We start from the raw sequence: 25903 nt of genomic DNA on the forward strand, positions 1-25903 counted from the left end.
TCATTAAAGCTGTGGCTTGCTCCAGGGCGCAGTGTTTTGCTCTTCTTAAGTGGAACTGTTAACGACCCAATTTGGAGTAATGTAAAGTGCACCCAGATTCCACAGTGACTTCTAAATCCATCCAACATTAATGATAATCTGTAATTAATAGCTGCAATCAAAAGGAATTGTAGGGCAGTAATTAGAAATTTAGGATTAAGGTATTAGCATATAAAATGGGCCTCTTAAAAACCTCTTCTTCCAAGAGATGGCTCCCATCCCGCGGAAGAAAACAATTTTTAACTGATATGACCCGAGCCAAAGATCAAGCTACTAAAAATACTGTTTTGAGGAAGGCACCAGGCTGCTGCCAGAACATCTGAAGGTATTTGAAGAGTTTACAGAGACTCAGACATAGCAATCAAATCATTTTCTGATGACTTTGAGATTCAAGAATTACGTTTTTGAGAAGGAGTTTTCATCTCCCCATTAGCCTTTTGGGGTGGGTTTTATTGGAAGCCCCAGTGACTGCCCCACTCTGGGCCAAAAGCTGGTGTGTCCTCATGGGAGAGAGCAGATCTGCAGGAAGAGGGAAGGCAGAGGGCTCAGGTGCACAAAGCACTTTGGCTCCCTGCCCTGAAACCATAAACAGGGCACTGGGATTCCTCCTAAACGGGTTAATCCTTGCCTTTATCTCCAGCCCCGGTGAGCTGGAGGGTTGAGAAGGACTCCCAGGCAGAGAGGTCCTGCTGATGACAGACAGTGCCAGCAGCAGTGCTGAGCTGCTCTGATCGATGGAAGGGGTGGGATGTAAATGAAGTTCCTAACAATTTCCAGTCCTGCACTAAATGAAATCATCCCTCTGCACGCCTCCCTTTTGAAGCTGGAAATGAATGTCTCGTGGATTTGAAATCCACAGAGCCTGAATTGTTCACTGGTGTTGAAAATTTCCCTATCTAATGCCAATTATTAACCTGCCCAGGGCTATCAATAATGATAACACTGCAGATAAAGAACAAGTAGATGCGCAGGAGTTTCACATTTTAAGAGCTGGAACAAAATTAACCATTTGAAGGTTGTTGGCACCCCACAAATTCATCTCTGCATGGAGCAGCCTGGGGAGCTCCAGAGGGTCCTTCACCAGCAGGAAATGCATTTTGGACGTGGTGATGACGGTTTGGAACTCTGGAGGAATGATTTCAACCCTGTGAGGAGCAGCTGAGGGACCTGGGGAGGGCTCAACCTGGAGAAAAGGAGGCTCAGCCTGGAGAAAAGGAGGCTGTGCCTGGAGAAAAGGAGACTGAGCCTGGAGAAAAGGAGGCTCAGCCTGGAGAAAAGGAGACTGTGCCTGGAGAAAAGGAGGCTCAGCCTGGAGAAAAGGAGGCTGTGCCTGGAGAAAAGGAGGCTCAGCCTGGAGAAAAGGAGACTCAGCCTGGAGAAAAGGAGGCTGTGCCTGGAGAAAAGGAGACTCAGCCTGGAGAAAAGGAGGGTCCTTCAGGCTCTGCACAACTCCTGGCAGGAGGGGACAGGGACAGGATGGGGAATGGCCTCAGGCTGTGCCAGGGGAGGCTGGGGTTGGATATTGGAAAGAATTTCCCCATGGGAAGGGGAAAAGGTTCAGCACTGGCAGGGGCTGCCCAGGGAGGGTTGCAGTGCCCATCCCTGCAGGTGTCCCAGGAATTCCTGGCGGTGGCACTCAGAGCTCTGGGCTGGGGACAAGGTGGCCATGGGGCACTCGGAGGATGCTCCAGGTCTTTTCCAAGCTCTGGGAGTCTGGGATTCTGTGATCTGGTAAACTCCTACCCTCTGGGTCTGCCCAGGCAAGGTTCTGGCAGAACCAGCTTTCCCTTTGCTGTCTCAGCCATGGAATCAGGGGATTCAAGGAGCACAGCTAAGTGGGGAAATGCCATCGTGCAGCATTCCACCTCCTCACCAGGGACAGCTTTATCAGGTCTGCTCTGGGGCAGATTTTATTGTGTGTAGCTGTAGGCTCTTGTCGTCCAAAATATTCAAAATAGCAGCTTCATCTGAGCATGGAAGGTGGAGGCATCTTGCAGGAGTATATTTTAACATGGACTGGGTTTTTTTTAATAATCCATGGAAGCTTTGTCCTGTGGGATGAGGATTAGTATCTGTGCTATCACTGACTATTAAAGGCAGCAGATTCTCCTTGAGAGACACCTGTCTTACCCAAAGAGCAGAAATGCTCAACAATTCCCCATCTTCTTGCACTTTCCCTTCATTCAACTGATTGAAGTATTCAAAATTCTCACCTCCTTTGGAAACGGGAGAATTCTAATGCAGACAGAGAGGAACTGATGTCCTGAAATTCCTTCTACATGTTAAAGGTATGGGCAAAATTTGAGAAATATGATAGAAATTTCAGGATGGTGCCAGCTTTTAAACAGACAAGAAAATTAGTAAATAATGGGTTGTACCCATTGCAGTCTGTCTAAATTTCCTTCAGCAGCTCCGGGGTGGGCTGTGAAGAGGCTGGAAAGTGGCTGATTGCAAAATGGAATATCTGGGAGATCAGATGGAAACGTGTGGGGAGCTCACAAAGGATCAGGGGAGCAGAGAATGCAAAAGGCAGAAAAGGAAGATGAGGGAGATAGAACTGAGAGGAAAAACAGCCAGGAGGCAGATCTGTGGGAAGATCCTGGAAGGGATCAGTCAGGTAGGAACCAGACAGAGGGAAAGATGAAGTGTTGGTCTGGAATGTGCAGAAAAGCAAAAAATACCGAGCACTTAGGATAATTAGCTTTTCTCTGAGTCTGTATAGCTTTATCTGCCATTCCTGTTTTCCTGGAGTTCTGTCCAAGTGGGAGAGCTGAGGAGTTTGTTTGCTGGAGATTTTATTCCCCCTTTTAAGGGGGGTGGATTGATGTTTCTGGTGCATCTGCAGCTATAAAACGTTCATGGGCGATTTGGCCCAAAAGAGCTGTGCCTCAATCCCCTGTGCCTCAATGCCCTGTGAAGTTGTCCTGCCCTGACCCTGCTGCCAGCGTGGGATAACTCCCCGTGTGTGTCTGCAGTCCTGTCTTGCCCAATCTTGTTTTTAATGTCTCGGGAAATTGGGCTTTTATCACTTCCTTAGGCAAATTCCTTCACTGGATAACAAAGCTCACTTGGGGAAGGATTTCTGCTCAGCGAGAGAGGCTTGCAAATGGAAAACTTTTGCTTATGTTAAACATGAATTCTGAATATCATTCTAACTCCTTCTCCAAACACCTCCTTGTTCTTTTTGCTGTTGTGGGTATCCTGCAGTGAGACCTGACTTGCAATCACATTCATTTTTCTATCAGAAAAAAGAAATGACTCCTGATCCTAGAAATAATTGTATCAATTTGGTATATCAGGTTAGAGAATACAAAGGATGTCCATGAGGAAGACACTTTGAATGTTTTGTTTGCACGTTTTAACAGGACTTATTTTGCACCTTAAAAAGGGTGGGATTTCCACCTCTGCCCCACAAGAAGGTCCTTCCAGGCCATGCTTGCACTGGATGTGTCCATTTCTCCTCTTAGCATCCATCCATTCCTGGTGCCCTGGAGTCTGGCAAGCAGGATGTCCTCATTTCTAGACTTACTTTGCTCTCTCCTTTTTTCTGCACAACAGATTTCAGATTCCCCATTCAAGTTTTCAGTTATTTCTGGGCTTGATGTCATCTCAGTTTATCTTCTTTCTTTGACTTATTGTCTCATCTTACATATGCAGGTACAGCTTTTTGTAAACCTAACTGAAGTTTATTTAATCACAAAGGCTTTACAAGGCCTGACGTGTGAAATTCACTCCACACTTGTGCAATAGGGTGATAAAATCAGATCTTGGCCAACTCCTCTGTGGGAAGTGTGTTTGAATACACTTTACTTGGCTTTTCACAGCCTGTTGTGACTTCTCATTAACTTAAACCCAATGTTTCTTCATAGGTTGGAACAGATAATTATCTTGCCAGTGTTAAGAAGAGTCATCATTCATCTGGAATTATTCCATGGATAAAACCTTAACAGGATAATGGCTCTGTTTGCTGATCACATTTCTCAGGCTGACTCTTCTTCCAAACAAATCTAATTGTTCAGGGTGAAGCTGGGCATAAGGGAATTTTAAGAAGTAAGAATGAGTTTTTAATTAACTGAATTCAAAATTCAGTTGCAATATTGACAGGACAAGAAGAAATGGCCTCAGGCTGTGCCAGGGAAGGGCCAGGTTGGACACCCTGAGGAGTTTCCTCATGGAAAGGGTCAGGCCCTGGCAGGGGCTGGAGTCCCCATCCCTGGAGGTGTCCAAGGAGCAAGGGCTGGTGACAAGGTGGGGACTTGGAATTGATGACCTTGGAGGGCTTTTCCAGCCTCAGTCATCCTGTGGTTCTGTGATCTGATATTAGGCAGATTTTTCCTCCTGTTTTGAGGGGGTGACAGCCAATGGGCAAGTCTGTGCCAGTGCCCCAAATGCTGTGAGCAAATCCCTGACTCATCCCTTCCCAGGGCTGGCTGGAACTCACCTGGAGCTATCCCAGAGCCTTGCCAAGGGGAGGTGGCACCACTCTCACTTTCGTGCCCAGCAATCCTGAGTCATCACAGGTAGAAATGGAATTCAGGGATGTCTCCTGCACCTTTTTTTCTGGGATGTTTTCCTCTCCTGCATTGGGGTGGTTTGTTCCTACATGGTGTAGCTGCTCTGTGAGTTCCCTTCAGTCAAATAAAGTGGTTATTATGGGCTCAGTGATGCTTTGCTCTTCTTTGGAACTTTATTGAGGAATATCAGAAAATCACCAGTCACCAGCCTGCAGAACTCCCACAAACAGGAAACTTTGGTTATCTAATGTGGTTTCTCCTGCAGCTGAGCTGAGGGGTGTCTGCTCTGTGAGATTCACGGTCATGTTTTCAAAGCCTGGTTAAGAAAACATCACTATGAACACTCTGGAGTTTTAGAAACCGAAATACTGCGTGTGGTCATTGTGTTGTCAGTTCTGGAGTTTTAAATAACAAATGCTGCATGTGGTCACAGTGCTGGTAGTACTTTCTGTTTAATTTTGGTTAGTGGGTGGTACCTGTTGGCAGAATTCAGTTGTTTTGTGGGCTCTTCACACTGAAATATTTCCAGGTGAGCCAGAGTAGCCACAGAAAATCCATTGTGGAGTGCCAAACACGAGCGTGTGACTGAGGAAAGCATTGTCTGTGGGTTTGAGCTGGGCCTGTGACACAGGGAGGAACCGCTTGGGTCCCAGGGATGCCACCTCAGATCCCACTCTTGGAGGGGTTTTCCCACAGGGGTTGTCCCATTTCTTGGCCAGGAGAGCTGGAAGGGTGAGGAGGGACAGGGAACCAAGCATCCCAACCTCAGGCACAGCCTGACACCCCCCAGCCCCTGGGCAGTGTCTGGTCACTGGTTATTTGTCACCTACCCCCCATGACAGCAATGCTGGCGCTGGATCTGCTCTTTTGTCCTTAAACCCTGCAAATTTAAGCCATGTGGTCCCAAAAATGTGGGTTAATGAAGGGTTGTGTGGGTTAGACAAGCTCAGCTGTTAATTAAAAGCAGAGAATGAGAAGGGATGGGCCCAGTGGGCCAAAATCTCAGCTGGTGCCATCGGGTGCCACCGCTGGCTGTGCCACTGCCCAGGGCTGTCCCCAACAGGGGGCTCTGCCCTGGGGACCTGCACAGGCCAGGCTGTGCTCCTGGGGGAGTTGAAATGCCTTCAAACCCCATGCTTACACTGGGAATACTGGGCAGAGCACTGGATAAGCAGAGATGCCAGGTGAGCTTCTAAGCCAGGCTTTATTTATGAAGAGGGCACGGGCTGTGTCTGAACCAAAGGGCTCCGTGGGTTTGTGTGACCCAGTGTTTACAATTCCCTGTGATTTTTTAATGAAACAGAAGAGTTGCCAACACATCAAATAAAGGCAGAACATCTTTGCATATCCTTGGATGCCATGTTTTATGAGTGAAATCTGGGAATCAGCTAAAGGATGGTGTCAAAGCAAAATGAATGCACTCCAGAGCATTCCTGTTCTCTAACTCAGATCCCAACTCTGCCTTCCCTGGGCACCTCTGAGATCACCTGCATGAGCTTCAGGTGTTAAAGTTCTTGGAGAAGTGATGCCACAGCTTCTTCTCAGTAAATGGAAAAGTGGACTCAGTTCATCATTGGCGATTCCCAAAACGGGCCTGACTTAATTGATTCAGCACTTCACAATTCCTGCTGCATCTGAGGCCTGTCTTTTTTACCACCTTCCCAAAACCCTCTGGTTTTTATGGATTCCCACAACCCAGCACCCATCCAGGGTGCAGGATTAGGCTGTGGGATGCTCATTTTCAGTGAATTTTCCATGACTGGCACCCTGAGCACTGCTTGGTTTGATTTCACCTTCCCCTTCCCACACTCAGTGCTGTCCAGCATCACTCTCCTCCTTCTCCAGGTCAGGTGTCTCAGGGCTGGCTGGACACAGGGAACTGGGAGGTGCTCTGCTTTCCCATGCCCTGGAATGTGTGTACACACCCCTTCTTCCCACCCTCCCACCATCACTCTCTAAAGCTCATATCAAATCTGTTTCTCCCTGGGGGATGACCCCAAAAGCCTTCCCTGATGCCTGAGCAGCCTCACAGGCTGCAGGTGGACCTGCTCTTAGAGGGAGACACTAAATCCTGGATGAAGTTTGGATACAGGAAATGTTCTACTTGACCTAGAGCTGAGGCAGGACATGCTGGCTTAACACCACCCTCCCTGTGATTTGCTGTTTAAAATATAAAGTACAGACTTAAATCTCCATGCAGCTTTTTCCAGAAGAGGAAGGAATTCTCCCAGCAATGAGCAGGTTCTGCTGGGGTTCAGATCAATCCTTCCAGTCCTGCTAACTTCAGTGTATCAACCACATCCCTTCTCATGCACATGGGTTTGCAGGATTCAATTAATTGGAAATATTAATAGATAACACCATAGATAACACCTTCAGCAGCCTCTCAGCACCGTGTTTCCCTCGGCTCTACCACTGCAGAGTCATTCTGCCTCTCTAAAGCCTCTGGGGAGATTTTAGGCTGGGTCAAGACCATCCCAAAGATTGGCTGTGATACCTCAGGTTTTGGCTTTTCTATTTTCAGACTCTGTGCTGCTTTAGTGTGTAATTCTGAGATTCATATCAGGGGATGGTGAGCTCTGTGCACAGAGCAGGGAGACAAAACAATTCCTGCTCCAGCTGGGCACCAAGGACAAATGATCCAAATCTCAGCCCCAGAGCACAAACCCCGTGGGCTGGAGAGAGAAAAACAAGCAGGGTGGGACTGCAGGGGCTAAAGCTGGAATGGGACAATGAACTGCAAGGTGCAAATGGAGCAGAACTGATCCCAGGGACAGAGCCCGTGCCCGGCCGTGCATTTTGGGGCCATTTTGGTTCATCTTGGGTGCAGGCCTAGCTGGGCTCTGGTGCTGCCCAAGGTGGATCCATGGAGGAGATGCTTGGAATAAATCCCTGCTTTATTCTGGAACCTGTAACTGTTTAATTAGCAGGAGGCCTCGCAGGGATCAGCATTGCCAAACAAACTCCAGCCCTGGCCCGCTGCCTTTTCCCCCTTGGCTGCTCCTGCTGCCCAGATGGCTCAGCCTGCCAGCACAGAGCATCAAATCATTTTATTTCTATGACAGCAACTTGATTCCTGATGATATAGGATCCATATATTAACAGCATCTCATGGTTTTTCTCTTTTCCCCTTCCAGGAGTGAATTCCTCGCTTGTTGCTGATTTCATGCCCACGTCCTCATGGAACATCTCAAGTGAATTAGATAAAGGTAAGCAGGCAGAAAAAAACCCAAAACCACCTGAATTCAGATTTAAAAAATCTCCATTTTTCTTGACTTGACCAAATCAGCAAACAAAGGGGATAAGGGGATATCCAGGATAAACCTCATTTGCCTCGGGATCCTTTGACATTTAATTCCGTGTGGTTCTGGGATTTCTGGAGTTTGCTGTGTTCATTTCTTGTACCAAGAAAATGTTCCACAGGGCAAAAATATTTCAAGATGTTCTGTCACACATTTTTTTCTGGTGGATCTTGGGATTTGAACTCAAAATTCACAAGCATTAGGCGCTGAGTTTGCTCTATATAGTCTGCTCTCGTGTTTTATTATGAAATTTTGAGGCTTTAATAATACAAAATACATTTGCAGGTGGTAATTAGGTGTAATTTGGAGCTCTCCGAGGGGTATTTATTGTAAAAAAATGAGAGGTTTATCATTCTCCTTAATTTTGTAAATTAAGCACTGGTAATTTAAGGCAAATTGCTGAGGTTCCCTCATTGCAAGGCAGTGGCTGCAGCTCCTGAGTCAAACCTGTGCATCTTTGAGGATGCTCTTAGCCACCCTCACTGTGCAATTTGTCAACCACTTTTCATTTGCCAACCATTTACTGCTCAGATGGAAATTTCCCACAGTGGAATTCTGCCCCAGATGGTTTTCCCAACTGTTTTTGTCTGTTTTGTTACTGTTTTTTTGAACATGTGTTCATAATGTTTGATGTTTATGCATAAATATGTTTTCTGTGCTTAAGGATGAGGAGAATATGTAATTCTGGGTACTCTGGGTTGATCCTTTCACATCTGCCTTCCCAGCAGGGAAGGAGCAGGACTTTGTGGTGATCCAGGACACAGTGGGGAAGATGAAAGTCAAAGGTCTGGTGCTTGCTGGTGGGAAAGGGAGGAAAGCTTGTGGTCATCCAGCAGAGAATTCCCAAATCCCAGCAAATTTTGCTGAGGGAAGGAGTTGACAGAATGGAGTCCTTATCCCACTGTAGGGATTCACCCACGTGCTGGTGGCAGGGCTGGGCTGTGCTCGGGGAACATCCCAGAGCTGGGCAGAAGTGAAGCTGCAGGAGCATGGAATCACAGAGTGCTTTGGGTTGGGAGGGACCTTAAAGCCACCCCAGGGACACCCCAGGGACACCTCCCACTGCCCCAGGCTGCTCCAAGTTCCATCCAGCCTGGCCTTGGGCACTTCCAGGGATCCAGGGGCAGCCACAGCTGCTCTGGGGCACCTGTGCCAGGCTTCCCCACCCTCCCAGGGAAGGATTTATTCCTGATATCCCATCTAAACCTCCTCTCTTTCCATGTTTCTTCCCTGTTTGGCAGCTTTCTTGGGTTTTTCAGAAAGCAGGAAATAAGTAAGTGGCCTGGAAAATAAAACTCAAAAGTTTGGAAATGCCAGAGATGGCAAAACTTTGACTTTGGAGAGTCCAAGCACTGTGTGATTGAACCATCTCTCAGTTACCACCATGGCACCTGTTGCCGAGCTGCAGATATTGTCAGGAGCAGGTAAAATGAACTTCCCGGCTTCTAATCCACCTGGAATGTGGCAATTAGCAGGGTTTGGGCTGAGTCCCGCATTCCTGGGGGATTACCGGCCCTTTGCTGCGGCTCATTAGCATTTACGGCGCTGGCAGCTGCCACACCTCAACTCGGATTTACATACGGGATTAAAACAAAGCCTTTGTGCCCGAAAAGCTTCGTCAGAGGGGCGGCTTCTGCCAGCAGAGGCACGCAGGTTTTGTCTTGTCTCACCTGGGCTTTCATGTGGGCGCTGCTGCTGCTCCCCTCAAAGCCCTGAAACTGCAGCCTGGACCAAGCCAAGCCCTGGGCAGCACACGCGGAGCTGGGCGCTGGAAACCACCGAGGGGAAAATGAGGCTCGGCTCCCGTTTGTTTTGCATCTCAAGGAGTGTCTTGGTTTGAGCAGACAGGTGTCTGCTAAGGAAGGCAGGAGCCTCCCCTGAAATGGAGAATGGAAACGCCCTTCCTCCAGAATTGTTATAATTTTGAAATTAAGGGGCTCTCAGGCAAAGATAGGGGAATAGGAATAACATTTTATTTTATTATGAAAGTTAAAATACAAATGCAACAATACAAACAAGTGAAAAAAAAACCACCGGGTCAGAATTCAACGTCACACGCTGTGAGTCAGGGTGGGGGCACAGCCCCATCCCATGGGGGCTCAGCCCTCCTGCAGTGCCAGCTGTGGCTCTGCTGGAGCAGGGATCCTGCACAAGGGGGGAGTTTTCCTCTGCAGCTCCAGGGGTGGTGTGGATGGGCCTGGGCTCCTCTGGGAATGCAGGGGAGAGGAAAGCTGCTCCTCTGGCAATGCAGGGGAGAGGAAAGCTGCTCCTCTGGGAATGCAGGGAGAGGAAAGCTGCTCCTCTGGGAATGCAGGGCAGAGGAAAGCTGCTCCTCTGGGAATGCAGGGGAGAGGAAAGCTGCTCCTCTGGGAATGCAGGGCAGCAGGAAGCTGCTCCTCTGGGAATGCAGGGGAGAGGAAAGCTGCTCCTCTGGCAATGCAGGGAGAGGAAAGCTGCTCCTCTGGGAATGCAGGGCAGCAGGAAGCTGCTCCTCTGGGAATACAGCAGGCAAAGGCTGCTGTGGTATCTGTCCTGGTTTGAGAGGAAGTAAGTTTTCTGGGATATGCTGTGGTCACCAGTAGGTGTTCAGATTTTAATATTGACACCTGGTGTGGCCACTGGGGACATTGGATATGCCTCTGAGAACACAGGGGTGTCCAGCCATTGTGGGAGCTCTGGGGGGGCAGAGCCCGAGTTTTTAACCCCTTTTTGGACAATGAAAACTTTACAGAACATTAACCTTTCCTAGAAGAGAGATAGAGATGAAATGGGAAATGGGCAAGTGTGATGAAGGTTGGTGCAAGTGAGAGATGTCAGGAGAGTAGAGAAGAATCTTAGGTGGGAAGAGATGATGGAGTGGCCTTAGCTGGACTCTTCTTGTTACAGCCATGGACAGAACCCTGTTTCCTGTGAAACAGAGACTGCATCCAGGGGGAGGCAATGGCTCAGAGCCAAGAGGGTTCAATGTTGGTGCCCCTCGGCCCCAGGGGGTGAAATTTGGGGGGGACAGGTGTCCCCAAGGTGAGACTGTGCTCTTTTTGGAACGGGACAAAGCATCCTTAAAAGGACGACCCTAGGAGCAGCTCTGGTCCTTGTGCAGTGGTGAGAGCACTGGGCATGGAAGGGAGAGGTCACGATGGCAAATGTTCTCCGGGTGGTGCCACGAGTGACATGGAAACACACAAGTTCTCAATGGTGTTTCCAGGGGAAGCCCATGGTACAAGGACTCCTCTCCTCTTGATGAACTGAGAATTGATTACCCTAAAGGGTGGTGAAGGACCGAGAGTTGGTGATTTGGGGGATGGATGTATTGGAAATTTGGTGGGGGGAGGAGGAAATGTTTTTGGGATGTTTTCATTTTCCCTGTGTGTTTCTTGTTCCTTAGAGTTGTAGTTTAGTTAATAAAGTTTTCTTTTCTTTATTTCTAAGTGGGGGCCTGCTTTGCTTGTTCCTGGTCACATCTCACAGCAGACAGCAGGGAGCGTATATTTTCATGGGGGCACTGGCATTGCGCCAGTGTCAAACCGTGACAGTGTCCCAAAGCTCAGATTGTATCCAGGTAGGAATGCTTGGCTCCTCCCCTGGGCGGAGCATCTCCCCATGGGATGGTGTAATTCTATCAGCCATGCAGGGACACTCACTGGCCATGAACAGAAGATAATGAATAATGAATGGCTCATTAACAGCAGAGATCTCCTGCAGGGAGGATTGGCTGTGGGAGAGATAAAGAAAGCTGCCCAATGAACAGAGATAACTGCCCCACCTCTGACAGAGAGAACACACACACAGCCCCAGCCACATCCTGCATTTCCAACCAAGACAGGGAGTCAAAATCCACTTGTTTTCCAGGAGGTTGCAGTACTCCAGCGTCACAGTAAAACTCATTTTAAAGCCTGTTAAGTTCACCACATGAAAGTGGTTTCCAAGCAGATTTCCCAATTAAATCCCTGCCTACTCTAAGTGGCTCCAACTCTACCTGCTGCCTTTTGGAAATGAGCATCTCCTCCTCCAGCGTGTGCTTCATGTTGGGGAAGGAGGAACAGCTTGATAATAATATTCTGCATTTTGAAATAATGACTTAATTTGGTGCTTTCCCTCGCTGGGTGAGTTCTGCAGTGATTATCTTACAACTGAGCCCTATTCAGGTTTCAATTTCTATTAAATAAGCTAAATCGACAGCATTAAACAGTTGCCTGTTTATTCTTTTTAGCAGGAAATTAATTTAAAAGAGACGCAGCCACCCGTGAAGAGCTGTTGAAAGCAACGATTGATGGGAGGGAGGAGGTGGTTTCTCACCAAAACCTTAAAAAAACAAACAAACTGAGCATAAAAAATAAAAAAATAATCACTTTTAAAACAGGGGAGATTTAGCTATGAGCATTTCTCTCTCTCTCCCCACTAGTAAACCATGGTGTGCAGAGGGAATGCCACGAGGGAGAAAGAGAAATGAAAATATGTTCCTATAAATATTTAATTCTATAAGGAGAAATAAGTGAAGTTTGGGGGAAAGAGGGGGCTGTGGTGGTAGGAAAAGCCCCATTCCAGGGGGCTGGTGGCAGCACATGGAGCTTTTCACTTGCAGGTTTCTTGAGATTCCCTTTGGTGTGGAGAGCCTGGAGCAGCCACAGGTGGGAGATCTCCCATGGGACTGTGATTCAAGAGGCTGAAAAAGCCTCATCCATGTGCTCCTGCACAGCCCCAGGATGTGGCACTGGGATTTCTCCTTGGATTTCTCCTTCCCTTCTGTCCCCTCTCACCACCAGGCCTGCTCCAGCTCTTTGTCTGGGAAAGCTCCCAGTTTCCCATCTTCTTTTCCTTCTTTAGAAAGGTGAAAAGCCCTGCATTCAGCTGCTCCTATCCCACAAAGCAGATCATGGAAGGAGAGGCTTTTCCTTCTTCTTTCCATCCCATGTCAGTTTATTTACAAAGCAATAGGCCTGAATTGGAATGGGAGCCTATTTACATCTGCTACACTGGAGGAATTGTTTGGGATCTCTTCATCCTTAGGCAAAGATAATATTGGAGCCCTTGCCAGGAAAGAGCCAAATATATTATTTGGAATATTATTGTGACTGTGAGTAGGGTTCAGCTTCAGTGGCTGTTCATTCTGAAGGGCTGATAAGAGAGTGGCTGTTCATTCTGCCCTGGAATGGGTCCCCCCAGTGCCCCATGCCCACCTGCAGCCTCCTTCAGAGGCACAGGGATGTGTCCTGCCTCTGCCCGAGATGGGGCTCGTTTCTTCTGTTGGTTCCTCCTCCTCCTCCTCCTCCCAGGATCTCTTCCTTGGTCCTTCACCTTCCAAAGAAAACCATTGCTGTGAGTTTTTTGCCTGTTTCCCTTTTCCTTTCATGGCCTATCAGCTCTGGCAAACAAGTATAAAGCCTTGGAGCTTGGGAACCATTTCCATTTCCAGACATCCACCATGCCAAGGCCAGACTCTGAGCTCCCCACAGCCTCTGTGGGCACAGCCCTTCCCAGTGCCTGGAACAAACATTCCCTGGAGAGCTTGGCAGAAGATTCAGCTAGGATTTATCCTGAACATTCAAAGGCATATCAAGGATCACTTGATATCAGTGATCTGGGGATGCACAGCCCAAAATGAGATTGGAGGGTCCAAAAAAGGCGTGGGAGAGGTGCAGTGTTTGGGACTGCATGTCCTGAACTTCCTGGAGATCCTGGTGGGGGCAGAACATTCCCTGGAAGGGCTGGACAACAGCTCCAGCACAGCAGGAGGGAAATGCAGGCAGGAAGGTCTGCAGGACATAGGGGTGCAGCCTTTGGCTCACCTTCACTGACAAACCCAGCCACCTTGGCAGGGAAAGGACCTGCCGGGGAGTTCTGTGAGGGAAAATCTCAGTGATCTCCCAGGGAGGATTGGACTCTTAGGCAAACTGCATCCCAAACAACATAAACACACCCAAACGTGGGGAAAACCAGGTGGGTCGAGGCCTCCTGCCTTTGGCCCCAGTCCTTCAGAGATTCCAGATTCTCCTTTGAAATCACTGGATGCGAATTTGATCCCTGTGCTGAAAGGGGAAGAATTACAGCTTTCACATTCATGCACAATTTACCTTTCTATTTTCCTTTATTATCTGGGGGATATGGGGTAAATCAAGCTCCCCTGGTGGGGCTCAGGGTTCTGATTCGATTTGTGGGGTCCCGTTAGTAGCAGGGCAGTAAATTACTGCTACTTTGTTTGAAAATTTTTTTAGCCACAGTACATTAGCTCCTTTTGTTTGCTTTTCCACTGACGGAGTGCACGTTTTTATTTGAGAATTTGTGTTTCTTGAATGTCTCATTTATAAATAATACAGGGTGTGAAATTCGAAGGTCACAGAACACAGGCTGAAAATGAAACCGCCCTGAGTAACTTTGGGCTTTCATGGCAAAAATCTTCCACAAAAAGCTGCACTTACATCAAATTCTTTGTATAATCCGAGTGTGTGCAGTGAATATTGACCATTATACATAAGGTAACTATATATAATAACCTTTTCCTGGCTCATCCAGCTATCTTTGTTTATTTGAAAGATTGATAGATCAGAGGGTCAAGGGACGTGTTTTATTGTACGTTTCTGTTCCAAATTTCCTGACATTTTTGGTTGAAAAAAAAAATAGACCTTTAAAAGGCACAGAAAGGGGTAATAAGAACCAGATCCTAAAGTGATGCTATGTCAAAATGTCAGAAATAACAGCTTTTCTTTGACTCCACAGCATTAATCTTGAGGCACATACCTTTCCATACACCCTCCCTTTAATGCTTGGGTTTTTCTTTGTGGCTCTTTACTGCAGAGCAGCTTCTAAAGTGACAACAAAATCCCTTGATGGTTTTCAGTAGTTGGCTTTATAGCTGGATGTGGACATTTGTTTACCTATTCCAAATCACTTTTTTTTTGGTGATAAAGTTTAGAGGTTTCCTACTTGGGCTATAAAACTGGTTCCTGAGTAAAGAAAAGCTTCATTTCCCCTCAAAGTGACCTCTGAGACATCTGTCCTTAAAGCTCAGAGCTGTCTGATGAAAGGAGGGGCAGAAGCAACTCTCAAATGCATCCAAGAGTTCATGGAGGGCAGGGAGTTGCCCAGTTCCCACCCAAAAGCAGTGGGATTCAGGTTCCAGATAATTTTTTGGAAGTTTGGCTTCCCTCCACAAGCCCAGCGCCGTCTCTGAGCTGCCAATTATGAGAATATCAAAATTAAATCTGAGAATCCCAGTGACAGTCACACATGGAGATCTGAAAAGCCATCAGGCCTCAAGCTGTGCCCTGCCTGGTTGAGGTCAGGGAGTTATCCTGGCTGGTGCTGAACCCTCTGGATGGAGTCTGGGAAGGGAAAGTCCAGGACAGAACTTCCATGTGCATCCCAAACTGACTCCTGCACTTCTCTGGGAAACCCACTGGAGGTAAAGCTGGGCAAGCTGAGGCAGCAGAAGGTTTCCTTTGTTCCAAGACATTGGATATTTCCATGTGATTATCTGGATTTCTTTAACCCTGATACTCTCCAAGAGTTGCCAGATCATGACTTGAGTGCAGCATCTCTTCCCTCCCATTGTCACCCTCTTGTTTATTCATTTAAAATAGGTGAAATTCCAAGTGGGAGTTTTCCTTTCACCCTGTTAATAACAAGGTCTGGTGATCAGACCCACGGGGAGTTGTCTTCCTCTGTGAGTGATGGGCAGATTCAGCAATCCACGGGGAATCCTTTTTCCAAGGGATGTGTGTGGCCATGCTTCCATCAGACATCCTGCTGCTTCCTTCCTTTTCATGGAGCAGCCAGCAAGCCCCTCCAGCATCTTCACTCTTGGTGGACTCTGTGTTTGACCTTCTCCAAAGACAATTATTCCTCATGGAAGATTCCCACTGGAGTGAGCTCAGTGGCGGTGCCGATGTTTGGGGGTGTGGAGCACATCCAGGTGTGGCACCACAATGGATTCATGGATGATCCAGGGCCCTGAATGAATGAAAATGCAGCTTTCCCTGAGACACTTTTGGGCATTTTTCCAGTGTGTGCAGTGACAAAGAACCAGGGAGCTGCCAAACCTTTCAGTTCACAAACATAATTCAAGGCCGGGTTCACAGAATCACAGAATGACTGGGTTGGAAGAGACCTTAAAGATCATCGAGTCCAACCCAGCCCCAACACCTCAGCTAAACCCTGGCACCCAGTGCCACATCCAGGCTTTGTTAAACACACCCAGGTTGGATGGGGCTTGATCAGCCTGCTCTAGTGGAATGGTCCCTGCCCATGGCAGGGTTTGGAATGAGCTGAGGGCTGAGGTCCCTCCCAGCCCAGACCATTCCAGGATTCCATGAATGCAATAAGCACTGGAATGTTGGTGTCCCAGTGCCTTACTCCAGCCAGGACAGGTTCTGCTTTCTGTGCTGCAGTGCAGGTTTGAATCTTCAAATCCAGAATTAAGCAACTTCTCCAGGCCAGCAGCTGGAAAAGGTGTCCCCACAGCTGCCTGAGGAAAGGTCTGGAGATGTTTGCAGAGAACTGTGTTGTTCCCCATCTGCAGTGGAAGGAACTTGGCTCACCAGCCTGTCTTGTGCACCTGGATTAAAGCTGGCTTAAGCTTGAGCAGAGACTTTAATTTTAGCTTTTCTTTGAATATTCCAAAAGATCAGAAGGGCAGAAAGAGAAGGATAAATGAAACAACAACTCTTCTCATAAAATGACCCTTCCAGGGTCCAATCCTGCATCCCCGTCGTGCTTTAAACACCTTGTGAAATCAGAAACATGCAGCACACACGGTGCTGGGGGGAAAGGTCTCCCTGTGGCCAGCAAAATCCTCCTGCAAGCCAAGAGGGTGTTACTGCTCTAAGCTGTGTCTTTGGTAATTTAAGATAGAGTAACCATGTGGTCACAGAGCAGATTAACATTCCTTGGCCGGCCAGGACGAGCTTTTATTTTGAAAGCCACCTGGGTTCCACTTAAAAGTAGTAGAATAGTGGAGGATTTATTAGGACTGGGCAGGCTCCTATTTAACAATGTCAAGGCAGAGCTGTGGAAATACAGACACTTTTCTTCTTTGGAGACACGCAACGCTCTACATTTCGTCCTTGCACAGCTGTTGCTGCTCTGTAACATCAAACCAGCACAAAGTTTGGCCATGAAGGATACCTAATATTTGGGTTTTATATGCAGTGTCTCCAATTTATGCGCTCAGAATCATGAGGATGACTTATGATGTGTTGTGTTTGCCTTGGCAATGGCTCAAACCCAGAAATATATTTCAGGCTTGGCTTTCCAGATATTATCTCAAGTCATTTAAAAGTTCATTATAGGGCACCCGCTAGTGCTGCTCTAGTAAAGGGGCTGTCAGCATTTTTCAAGGGTTTATAACTCAGCCATTAAAAAAACCCCTCTCTGTGGGCTGAAACTTGGCATTCGGGGTCTAGGCCCAGCAGTAAATTGTTTTTACAAATTAAAAAAAAATCAGTTTGGCTATTATTAAATTATAGGTGGGCTAAATTTTATTTAGAACTCTTTCAGGCTATTCTCCCGTACTTCTGTAAATTAAAACGTTTCCCAAATGTTTTTATAGAGTGCTACTCTAAAATATGGACAGGCTTTTGTTGTGTGCTCGAAACCCTGAGATTTAACTTAAAATATAATAACAGTGCTTATCCCAGCATAGCACTTTTCACCTTCAAAGTGCTTTATGAGCATTATCTCATTAATGTACATAGCAGCCTCCCCATGATGTAAGAGGGATTATTATCCTCACTTTATGGCTGGAGACATCAAGCCAAAAGGTTTAAGGCTGTTTTTAAAAGGCCTTAGTTGCACAAATCCCATGTGAGCTTTGATTGGCTTTGGGTGTCTACTTCCCTTTGGCTCTTCTAAAAATCACAACTGAGCTGATTCACTCCAGGCTGCTCCGAGCCAGGATTAAACTCAGACTTTCCAAAGGCCAGTGCCACCAGACTGGATCATTCCCAGTACACAAAACCCATCCTTTCTTCTAAGAAATTGTTCTTTAGGTCAGAGGGAGTCAACTCCATCTGGAGGGCTCCTGGATAGCAGGAGAGGGACAGATGAATTATGGTGAGATGGTTTGGATTGGAAGGGACCTTAAATCCCATCCCATTCCACCCCTGCCATGGGACACCTCTCACTGTCCCAGGCTGCTCCAGCCTGGCCTTGGACACTTCCAGGGATGGAGGGGCAGCCACAGCTTCTTTGGGAAAACCATGCCAGTGCCTCACCCCTGTCACAGGGAAGAGTTTCTCCTTTTGATGGGTTTTGGAAGGTGAGAGACAATAAAAATACAACTGGACTTCTCTCCAACCCCTCCACACCAGGCAAGGGCAGCAATGGAGGAGTTTGGTGCGTGCCAGGGAAGGGATGCTCATAATTCTGTGTGCCTCAGCAGCAATCCAAGGTTTTTGGGGAGTTCATTTTCAATTCCAAAGCTGCTTTATATGTGAGAAACATTTCCCAGATCTCCCAATGGCTTGAAACCTGCCCTGTTTAAATCTCATCTCAGGTGAGCTGCTTGATCTGGTTTATGATTCAGATGCTAAATGTACAGATTTGAGGACTAATCTAGGGTGAATTTAGGAGATGAATTTGTTTTAGTGTTTCTGCAGTAGCTCCTGGAGGAAGGTTGAGAACAACCAGAGGAGTCAGCAGCTCCTGAGGCCACTTGTGTTGGTACTTAGAGAGAAGTTGCAGCCACACTTTTTCACTGACTTACGATTTCTATTGATACCTCAAAATCCTTTTCCAGCCTTTGGAAACATTCCCTACATCCTCAGTTCTTTATTTGCCTCTCCTGTATTCCTCAGGACCTTCAAACCATCCTGTTCACTGTGCTGTTTGTCAGGCAGCCCATCCAGGGCTGTTTCCCTCCCTGTTGGGCTGGAGATGGCTGAAGGAGCGTTATCAGGAATTAAATAATGGCTGTGGTTCAGAAATGCTACACTGGGTAATTAACTGTGGTTCTCTGGTCCCAGGCCATTAGTGGGGCTTTATTAAACCCAGATTATGCAGAGAGCCCAGGAATCCAAGAGCTGGCTGGAGCTTTGCTTCCCAGAGAGGGTGTCAGGATGGCAGGGCAGAAATGTGCCTTGGGATGGAGCTTGGAGAAATGGTCCTGGGGAGCTGAGGAGCCATGGGACACCCCTGAGGGACTTTGGACCCTGCTGTCCATCCTGCAGGGCTGGGATCTCTGCCCTTTTAACCCATCCACAGGTTCCCTAAAGAATTGGATCCGTGAGGGTGCCAGAACAGATGTATTTTCATAGAATCATGGAATGTTCAGGTTGGAAAAGCCCTTTAACATCACCAAGTCCAACCAGCACCATGTTCACCACTAAGCCACATCCCCAAGTGCCACTCCACATGGTTTTTGAATGTTTCCAGGGATGGTGACTCTACCACTGTCCTGGGCACCTTATTTAAACACTTTACAGCTCTTCCCAGGACATTTTTTCCCCTGATTCCCAATCTAAACCTCTCTGGGTGCAACTTGAGGCCATCCCCTCTCATCCTGTCCCTTGCTCCCTGAGAGAAGCACAGTTTCACACCTGCACATTAGAACTTAATTGAAAAAATACACGTGGAAAAAAATTATCTGTGGACAGGGCCTGGGTGCCAAATGTTTGTCCCAAATGGCTCCTGGGACCAGGTGAGGACAGGGAGGCTTTGTTCAAAGTGCTGTGCAAACATAGAGTAAGTTGTGTGCTAAACAGATTAAAAACAAAGGCAAGAGATACTGCTCTCCACAAACCATAATGAAGGGAGGAGCTGGGCAAGCCAAGATTACAGGAATAATTAGGGAAGTGGCTTACTTAGGCAGGCTGGGTGGCTGAGCTGGTTTGGAACGTGCTGGAGGGTTTTTTCACACTTTCAGGAAGGTTTCTTGCTGGAGTGAACTGCAGGTGGACTTGAGAGTGATGGAGCACAAAGCAGCACGGCACCAGTTTGGGGATGGAAACGTCCAAGGCCAGGTTGGACAGGGCTTGGGGCAACCTGGGATAGTGGAAGGTGTCCCTGCCTGTGGCAGGGGGTGGAAATGGATGAACTCCAAGGTCCCTTCCAATCCAAATAATTCTGGGATTCCAAGTTCACTGACTGATTTTGGCTTTTCTTGACCTCCTGGTCTGGCTCTGAGAGTTCAGGAGCCAGATACAGTCAGGATTTCCCATTCCTTGGCCACCCTGCTGATGGGACAGCCAGCAGCTGATGGTGGCCACCATTAGTTTTGAACCTCTGACATGGAGAGGAGAGCCTGAGGATTCCATTCCCCATCCCAACCCATCTCCCTCCCTGCCTTTAAAGGATTGAATGAAGTGGTGAATACAGTGAATGAGGAATGGGCCTCTTCCTGAGGGATGCCCAGTGAAATAGCCCTGGACAGAAGGCAGTGCTCAGGAATGGATTAGGAGAGATTCATCTTCATAATTTTAATGTCATTTGATTTTTCAATCCTGAGCCCTATTTCAGAGTGGAGGTAATCTTCAGTACTCTTAGCCATGGAAATACTGAGTGAGAATAAAGTCTCCTTTCCCAGATATAATCCTTATTCCTCCTCTCTGCAGCTGGTGCTTACAAAATTATAGATAACACACTCTCTGCTCTGCCTGCGAGTCACTCAGAATGGCTTGGAGACAGGATCACAGAATCCTGGAATGGTTTGGGGTCTTAAATCTCATCCAGTGCCAGCCCTGCCATGGCAGGGACACCTTCCACTCTCCCAGGGTGCTCCAAACCCTGTCCAGCCTGGCCTTGGGCACTGCCAGGGATCCAGGGATGGCCCCAGCTTCTCTGGGTCACAGGATTTGCACTTCTGAATGGTTCCTTTCACATGTTCCTACATTTGGTGGATTCTGGCATGAGCAGAGGCAGGTCAGCATCAAAATGAACAACTGGAGTGCTGAGATGTTTTTCCTGTGTTTTGGTTAGGAAAAAGAAAAGAAAAAAGAGCAGCAGTGTTTTTTTTCTGTGCTAAATGAAGCCAAATAGGAGGTGTTGAAACAGCAGAGGGAACCCTGCTATCCACTGTGACCGTGTTCACAGGGGTCTGAGGATGAGGGAAGAGATGAGAATCTGACTCCATGTTTCAGAAGGCTGGGTTATTATTTTATGATATATATTATATTAAAACTATACTAAAAGAATAGAAGGAAGGATTTCATCAGAAGGCTGGCTAAGAATAGAAAAAGAAAGAATGATAACAAAAGCTTGTGTCTTGGACAGAGAGTCCGAGCCAGCTGGACTGTGATTGGCCATGAATTAGGAACAACCACATGAGACCAATCACAGACCCACCTGTTGCATTCCACAGCAGCAGATAACCATTGTTTGCATTTTGTTCCTGAGGCCTCTCAGTTTCTCAGGAGGAAAAATCCACCTTTGTGTCACTTCCAAAGACAAGCAGGAACTTTCTCCACAATGCCATCCCTGCTCTGGAGCCCTTCATCCCCCTTCTTTTCTCCCCAACCCCAGATTATTTCCTGACGCTGGACGAGCCCATGAACAACATCACCACCACGCTGGGCCAGACGGCAGAGCTGCACTGCAAGGTGTCAGGGAACCCCCCTCCCACGGTGAGGTGGCTGAAGAACGACGCGCCCGTGGTGCAGGAGCCGCGCAGGATCTCCTTCCGAGCCACCCCCTACGGCTCCCGCCTGCGCATCCGCAACCTGGACACCACCGACACCGGCTACTTCCAGTGCGTGGCCACCAACGGCAGGAGGACCGTGTCCACCACCGGCGTGCTCTTCGTCAAGTTTGGTGAGCCTGCTCCTCAGAAACTGACCCAGCTCCTGCTTTGGGAGAAAGGGTTTGGCGGCGCAGAATTGTTGAGGCTTGTGGAATTGTTGTCAAACTTATTGAACTTAGGTTATGCAGAGAGCCCAGGAATCCATGAGCTGACTCGAAATGGGCTTCCCAGAGAAGGTGTTAGGATGGTAGGGCAGAAACATGCCTTGGGTGGAGCTGGAGGAATGGTCCTGGGGAGCTGAGGAGCCATGGGACACCCCTGAGAGAGACTTTGACCCTGCTGTCTGTCCTGCAGGGCTGGGATCCCTGCCCTTTTAACCCCATCCACAGGTTTCCTAAATAATTGGATCCATGGGAGTGTAGGAACAGCTGTATTTTCATAGAATCATGGAATATTCAGGTTGGAGAAGACCTCCAAGGTCATCCAGTCCAACCAGCACCCAGCACACTGCTAAACCATGTTCACCATTAAACCGTGTCCAAAGTGCCACAGCTTCAGTTGTAGGGATGGTGACTGCCTTGAGCAGACTGTCCCAACATTTTTGGAGGAGAAATTTTCCCAATATCCAATCCAAACCTCCCTTGGAACAGCTTGAAGCTGTTTCCTCCTGTCCTGTCCCTGGAGCAGAGCCTAACCCCCCCGGCTGTCCCCTCCTGTCAGGAGCTGTGCAGAGCCACAAGGTCCCCCCTGAGCCTCCTTTGCTCCAGGCTGAGCCCCCATTAATGGGGTACCTGGGTAGATTCAGACCAGAGGAGAAAAATTCCTTTATTCTGAGTGACCTCTGTGTCTGGTGAGTGAGAAACTTCAGCTGGCACTGCAGGCTGAGGGCCTGAGATGAGACCCATATATACCTGTCAGGGAAAATAAGCACTCATTCCCCCAAGTTTATATTGAGATAACTGCCTTCAAAGCTGGTCTTACCACTCAGAAAATTCCAAACAAGAAACAGGTTTTGTGTGTCTTCTCCCCCTCCTCCTCCACGGTCAAGGGGAAATAATTCACTGAGATGAAGATATTTGCACACAGTCCTGGTTAATCCTCTTTGGAACTGGACAAATAACACACAGGGAATGATGGATGTGATGAGTTTCATCTTCTTTTTTTCATAAATCTCCCATGTTTTCTGATTTCTGATAAGAAATTAATCATTAGGTGTTCTCCTAAGGCAGTTTCAAGAGGGGGGTGGGCTGCTCACCTGTTTTTTGTCCTTGTGTCATGTTCTGCAGGCAATACAGCCTTGTCTTTGGTGCTGAGGGGCTGCCACTCCTCTGTTCAACTCCATAAACCACAGCCAGCACCACAGACTGGTGCTTTTATCTTTTTAAAAGGTTTTCAAAAGCTTCCTGCTTGCTACCTCACCGTAACTCATCCTGCTGTTTTTCTTCTGTCACTTTTCCAGGTCCCCCGCCAACAGCGAGCCCAGGATCCTCGTAAGTCCTTTCATGTCTCTTCTGTGCCTTCATTAATCTTGCATTTCAGCAGTCAGAAGTTCATTTGTCATGTGGTGTGACAGGAGCACTTTTCCATTCTGCTTTTTAAGTCAGATGGGATGGTAATTTATTGTAACTGAGTTATCTGTCTCGCAGTGATGTTTTCATGTTATCGTGTCAACTCCTGTTTCTTACCCCAGACTTCTTAATTTGCAATATTATTACCTTTGGATCCTCTGGTGCCTTCAGTCTGTGGAGTGATTCCAGTGCACCTACAGGTACTTCATCCATGTCACAGCCCAGTCAGGGAAATATTTATCACTACAAGCAGATTTTACTGCCCAGGGGCTTCTTGCTGATTTTAAGGGTCGTAAACTGTGTCTGTCTCTCTGTACCTGTATTAATAAACTGCCTGAAAAGATTTTTTGAAGATTTTTTTTAAAGATTGAATAGGTGGGTGGGAGCAGTGGCTGTTTGCACCAGAGCTCCCTGTGTCCTGGAGCTCAGGTTTGGCTCCTGCTGCAGGCTCTGAGCACTCCCCACGTTGTATTTTGGCAGTGGAGCTTCTGTCTGGGGCAGCTTTTGAGAATATTCACTTCTAACTCTAATTTCAAAATAGCTGATCAAACCTGATCAAACCTGCTCACCTTTCCAGTGCCTCGCTGTTCTCAAGTGTGATCTCTGGCTGTCCTGAGGTTTGCAATCAGTTTTGTGGTGCTTATTCACATCTCACATTGTGGAAAAATATTGAAAATCCACCTCTCCTGGTGAGGGAAGGGAAACACAGACCCAACTGAAGCAGAAAATTCATCCATTAATGCAATGACTGCAATTACAAGGGATGAAAAACCTGGGGAGGTGAATGTTCCTGGCTCTTATGGAAGAACTTCCATGAATCATTGCAGAGGATATGAATGAGGAGAAGCCTCTGACCACAAAAGGATGTTGTAGGATGCCCTCTAATGGAATAGCCTAAAATGTGGTTTTATCTCCCCTTGTGAAGGTGCTGCTGTGGATTCCTGGAGTTTGCTTTGGAAGGGGAGCTCTTTGCTGGGGTTTCAGGGGGTTCAGCCCTGTTTGGTGTTTCTCTGGGGTTCTGGGGAGGGAATGTCTCCTGCGGCTCTGGGATTTGGGGGCTGATGGGCTCTCCAGCAGTTTGGAGAATAAATCAATGAGGTGAGAAAATGGGGATTTTGTGCTGCTCCCACCTAGTTTGGGGTTTCTGAAATTTGTGGGGTTAAACAACACCTCCTTGGTGGTCAGAGCCCACAGAGAGCAGTGTGAGCACAGAGAGCTGGGCTGGAATTTCACTGTCTGGGCCACTCAGGATTGCCTCACTTTTTAAAACAAGATACGTTTGGGAATCTTTTTTCCCATTTTTTTCTTTCTGGCAAGGGGTTTGGTGTTTTTTTTGCTCCCCTTCCAAAAAAAACCCCACAACTTAACCAGCTAAAATACACACAAAGGATGTGGAAAGGTGAAAAGAAAGGGAGATGTTCGCTTTAATAGTTGATTTTGTAACCAAAAAAGAGATTTAATCACACTTCAGTTGCATTTTGCGAAATGCAGGAGGGAAATTACCTCGAATTCTGGTTCTTTGTGTTTGCTGGCTCCTTGCATGAAAAGAATGTCCTGGGGCCTGGACTGTGTGACCCTCGTGTCACCTTCTCCCTGTACAAGTTGAAAAATTCATTTGTAGCTATGAAATTCATTTTTCTGCTCTTTTTTCTGTGCAAACCAAGCCCATCTGTGGCAGTTGTCAAGCTGCAGGGTGAGATGAAGTACCTGGCTGTCCTCCCTCATCATCCTCCCTCTGGGGAAACGCTTTCCTTGGGAACAAGCTGGGCCATACAATCAGGAAAGAACCTGATGCAAATTCCTGGGCCTGCTGTTGCCATGTCTTTATCAGTCACCCATGAGTGCAAGGTGCTCTTCATTTCCAGATTTCATTTGAGGATCCTGTTTTTAAAAATATCCACCCACTCAGCCTTTTCCCTCCATAATTTATAGAAAGACAGATGGGCCAAGTGTGAGTGGGAACGCCAGATGATGATTTCTGTGAAAGGGACAGATAACACAATAATTCTTGTGGGTTATTTTTGCTGCTTTCCCTATGAGAAATGGCCAAAAGTCTGATTTGGAAATCAGTCTGAAGCAAAGTGCTGCTGGGTGGGCAGCACTGCCTGCCATGAACATCCTTCCTTCAACTCTGCCCTGCTGGACAGGAGGTGAAACCCCTGGGATCACATTCCATGGTCCTGCTCTGCTGCTCTGACTCAGCTGGGAGAAGCTTCTTTTGTTAAAAAAAAAAAAAAGCCCAACAAGCCCTAATTGTGCTTTAGAAAGAAATAATTATTTATATTATATAATAATAAAAATATAGTATAAATATATAAAATATTGAGAATAAAATATAATATAAAATATAAATATTATTTAAAATAATATAGAATAGAATATAAAATTATTTAGAGTAAAATATAATATAGAATATAAAAAGTATTAAAATTATAAAAAGAATATAAAATATTTAATATAAAATATAATATACAATTTTAAAATTATAAAAATAATATAAAATATAGTAAAGGTTATATAAATATATAATGTTATATAGATATAATACAGAAATATAAAATGCAATATATTTAATTTTTATTATATAAATATATAATGTTGTATGGATATAATATAGAAATATAATATATATACATTATTTTAAATATAATTTTTAAAATAGTATTTTAAAATATAATATAAATGTATATAATATAAATGTATATAATATAAATGAATATAATATAATATAAATGAATATAATATAATATAATATAATATAATATAATATAATATAATATAATATAATATAATATATTTAAACTAATAATA

At 46.6% G+C, this 25903-nt stretch overlaps 1 protein-coding gene across 1 annotated transcript in view; it reads left to right on the forward strand.

The window, feature by feature from the left end:
- Positions 1–25903, forward strand: part of ROR1 (receptor tyrosine kinase like orphan receptor 1) — a 162423-nt gene that overhangs the window by 102548 nt on the left and 33972 nt on the right. The window contains exons 2-4 of the mRNA XM_054638390.2: positions 7691–7762; positions 21308–21595; positions 22984–23014. Of these exons, the coding sequence (XP_054494365.2) occupies positions 7691–7762; positions 21308–21595; positions 22984–23014 (391 nt within the window). The remainder of the gene's footprint in view (positions 1–7690; positions 7763–21307; positions 21596–22983; positions 23015–25903) is intronic.

Source organism: Agelaius phoeniceus, chromosome 8 (assembly GCF_051311805.1).
Source record: "Agelaius phoeniceus isolate bAgePho1 chromosome 8, bAgePho1.hap1, whole genome shotgun sequence".
Classification (NCBI taxonomy): Eukaryota; Metazoa; Chordata; class Aves; order Passeriformes; family Icteridae; genus Agelaius; species Agelaius phoeniceus.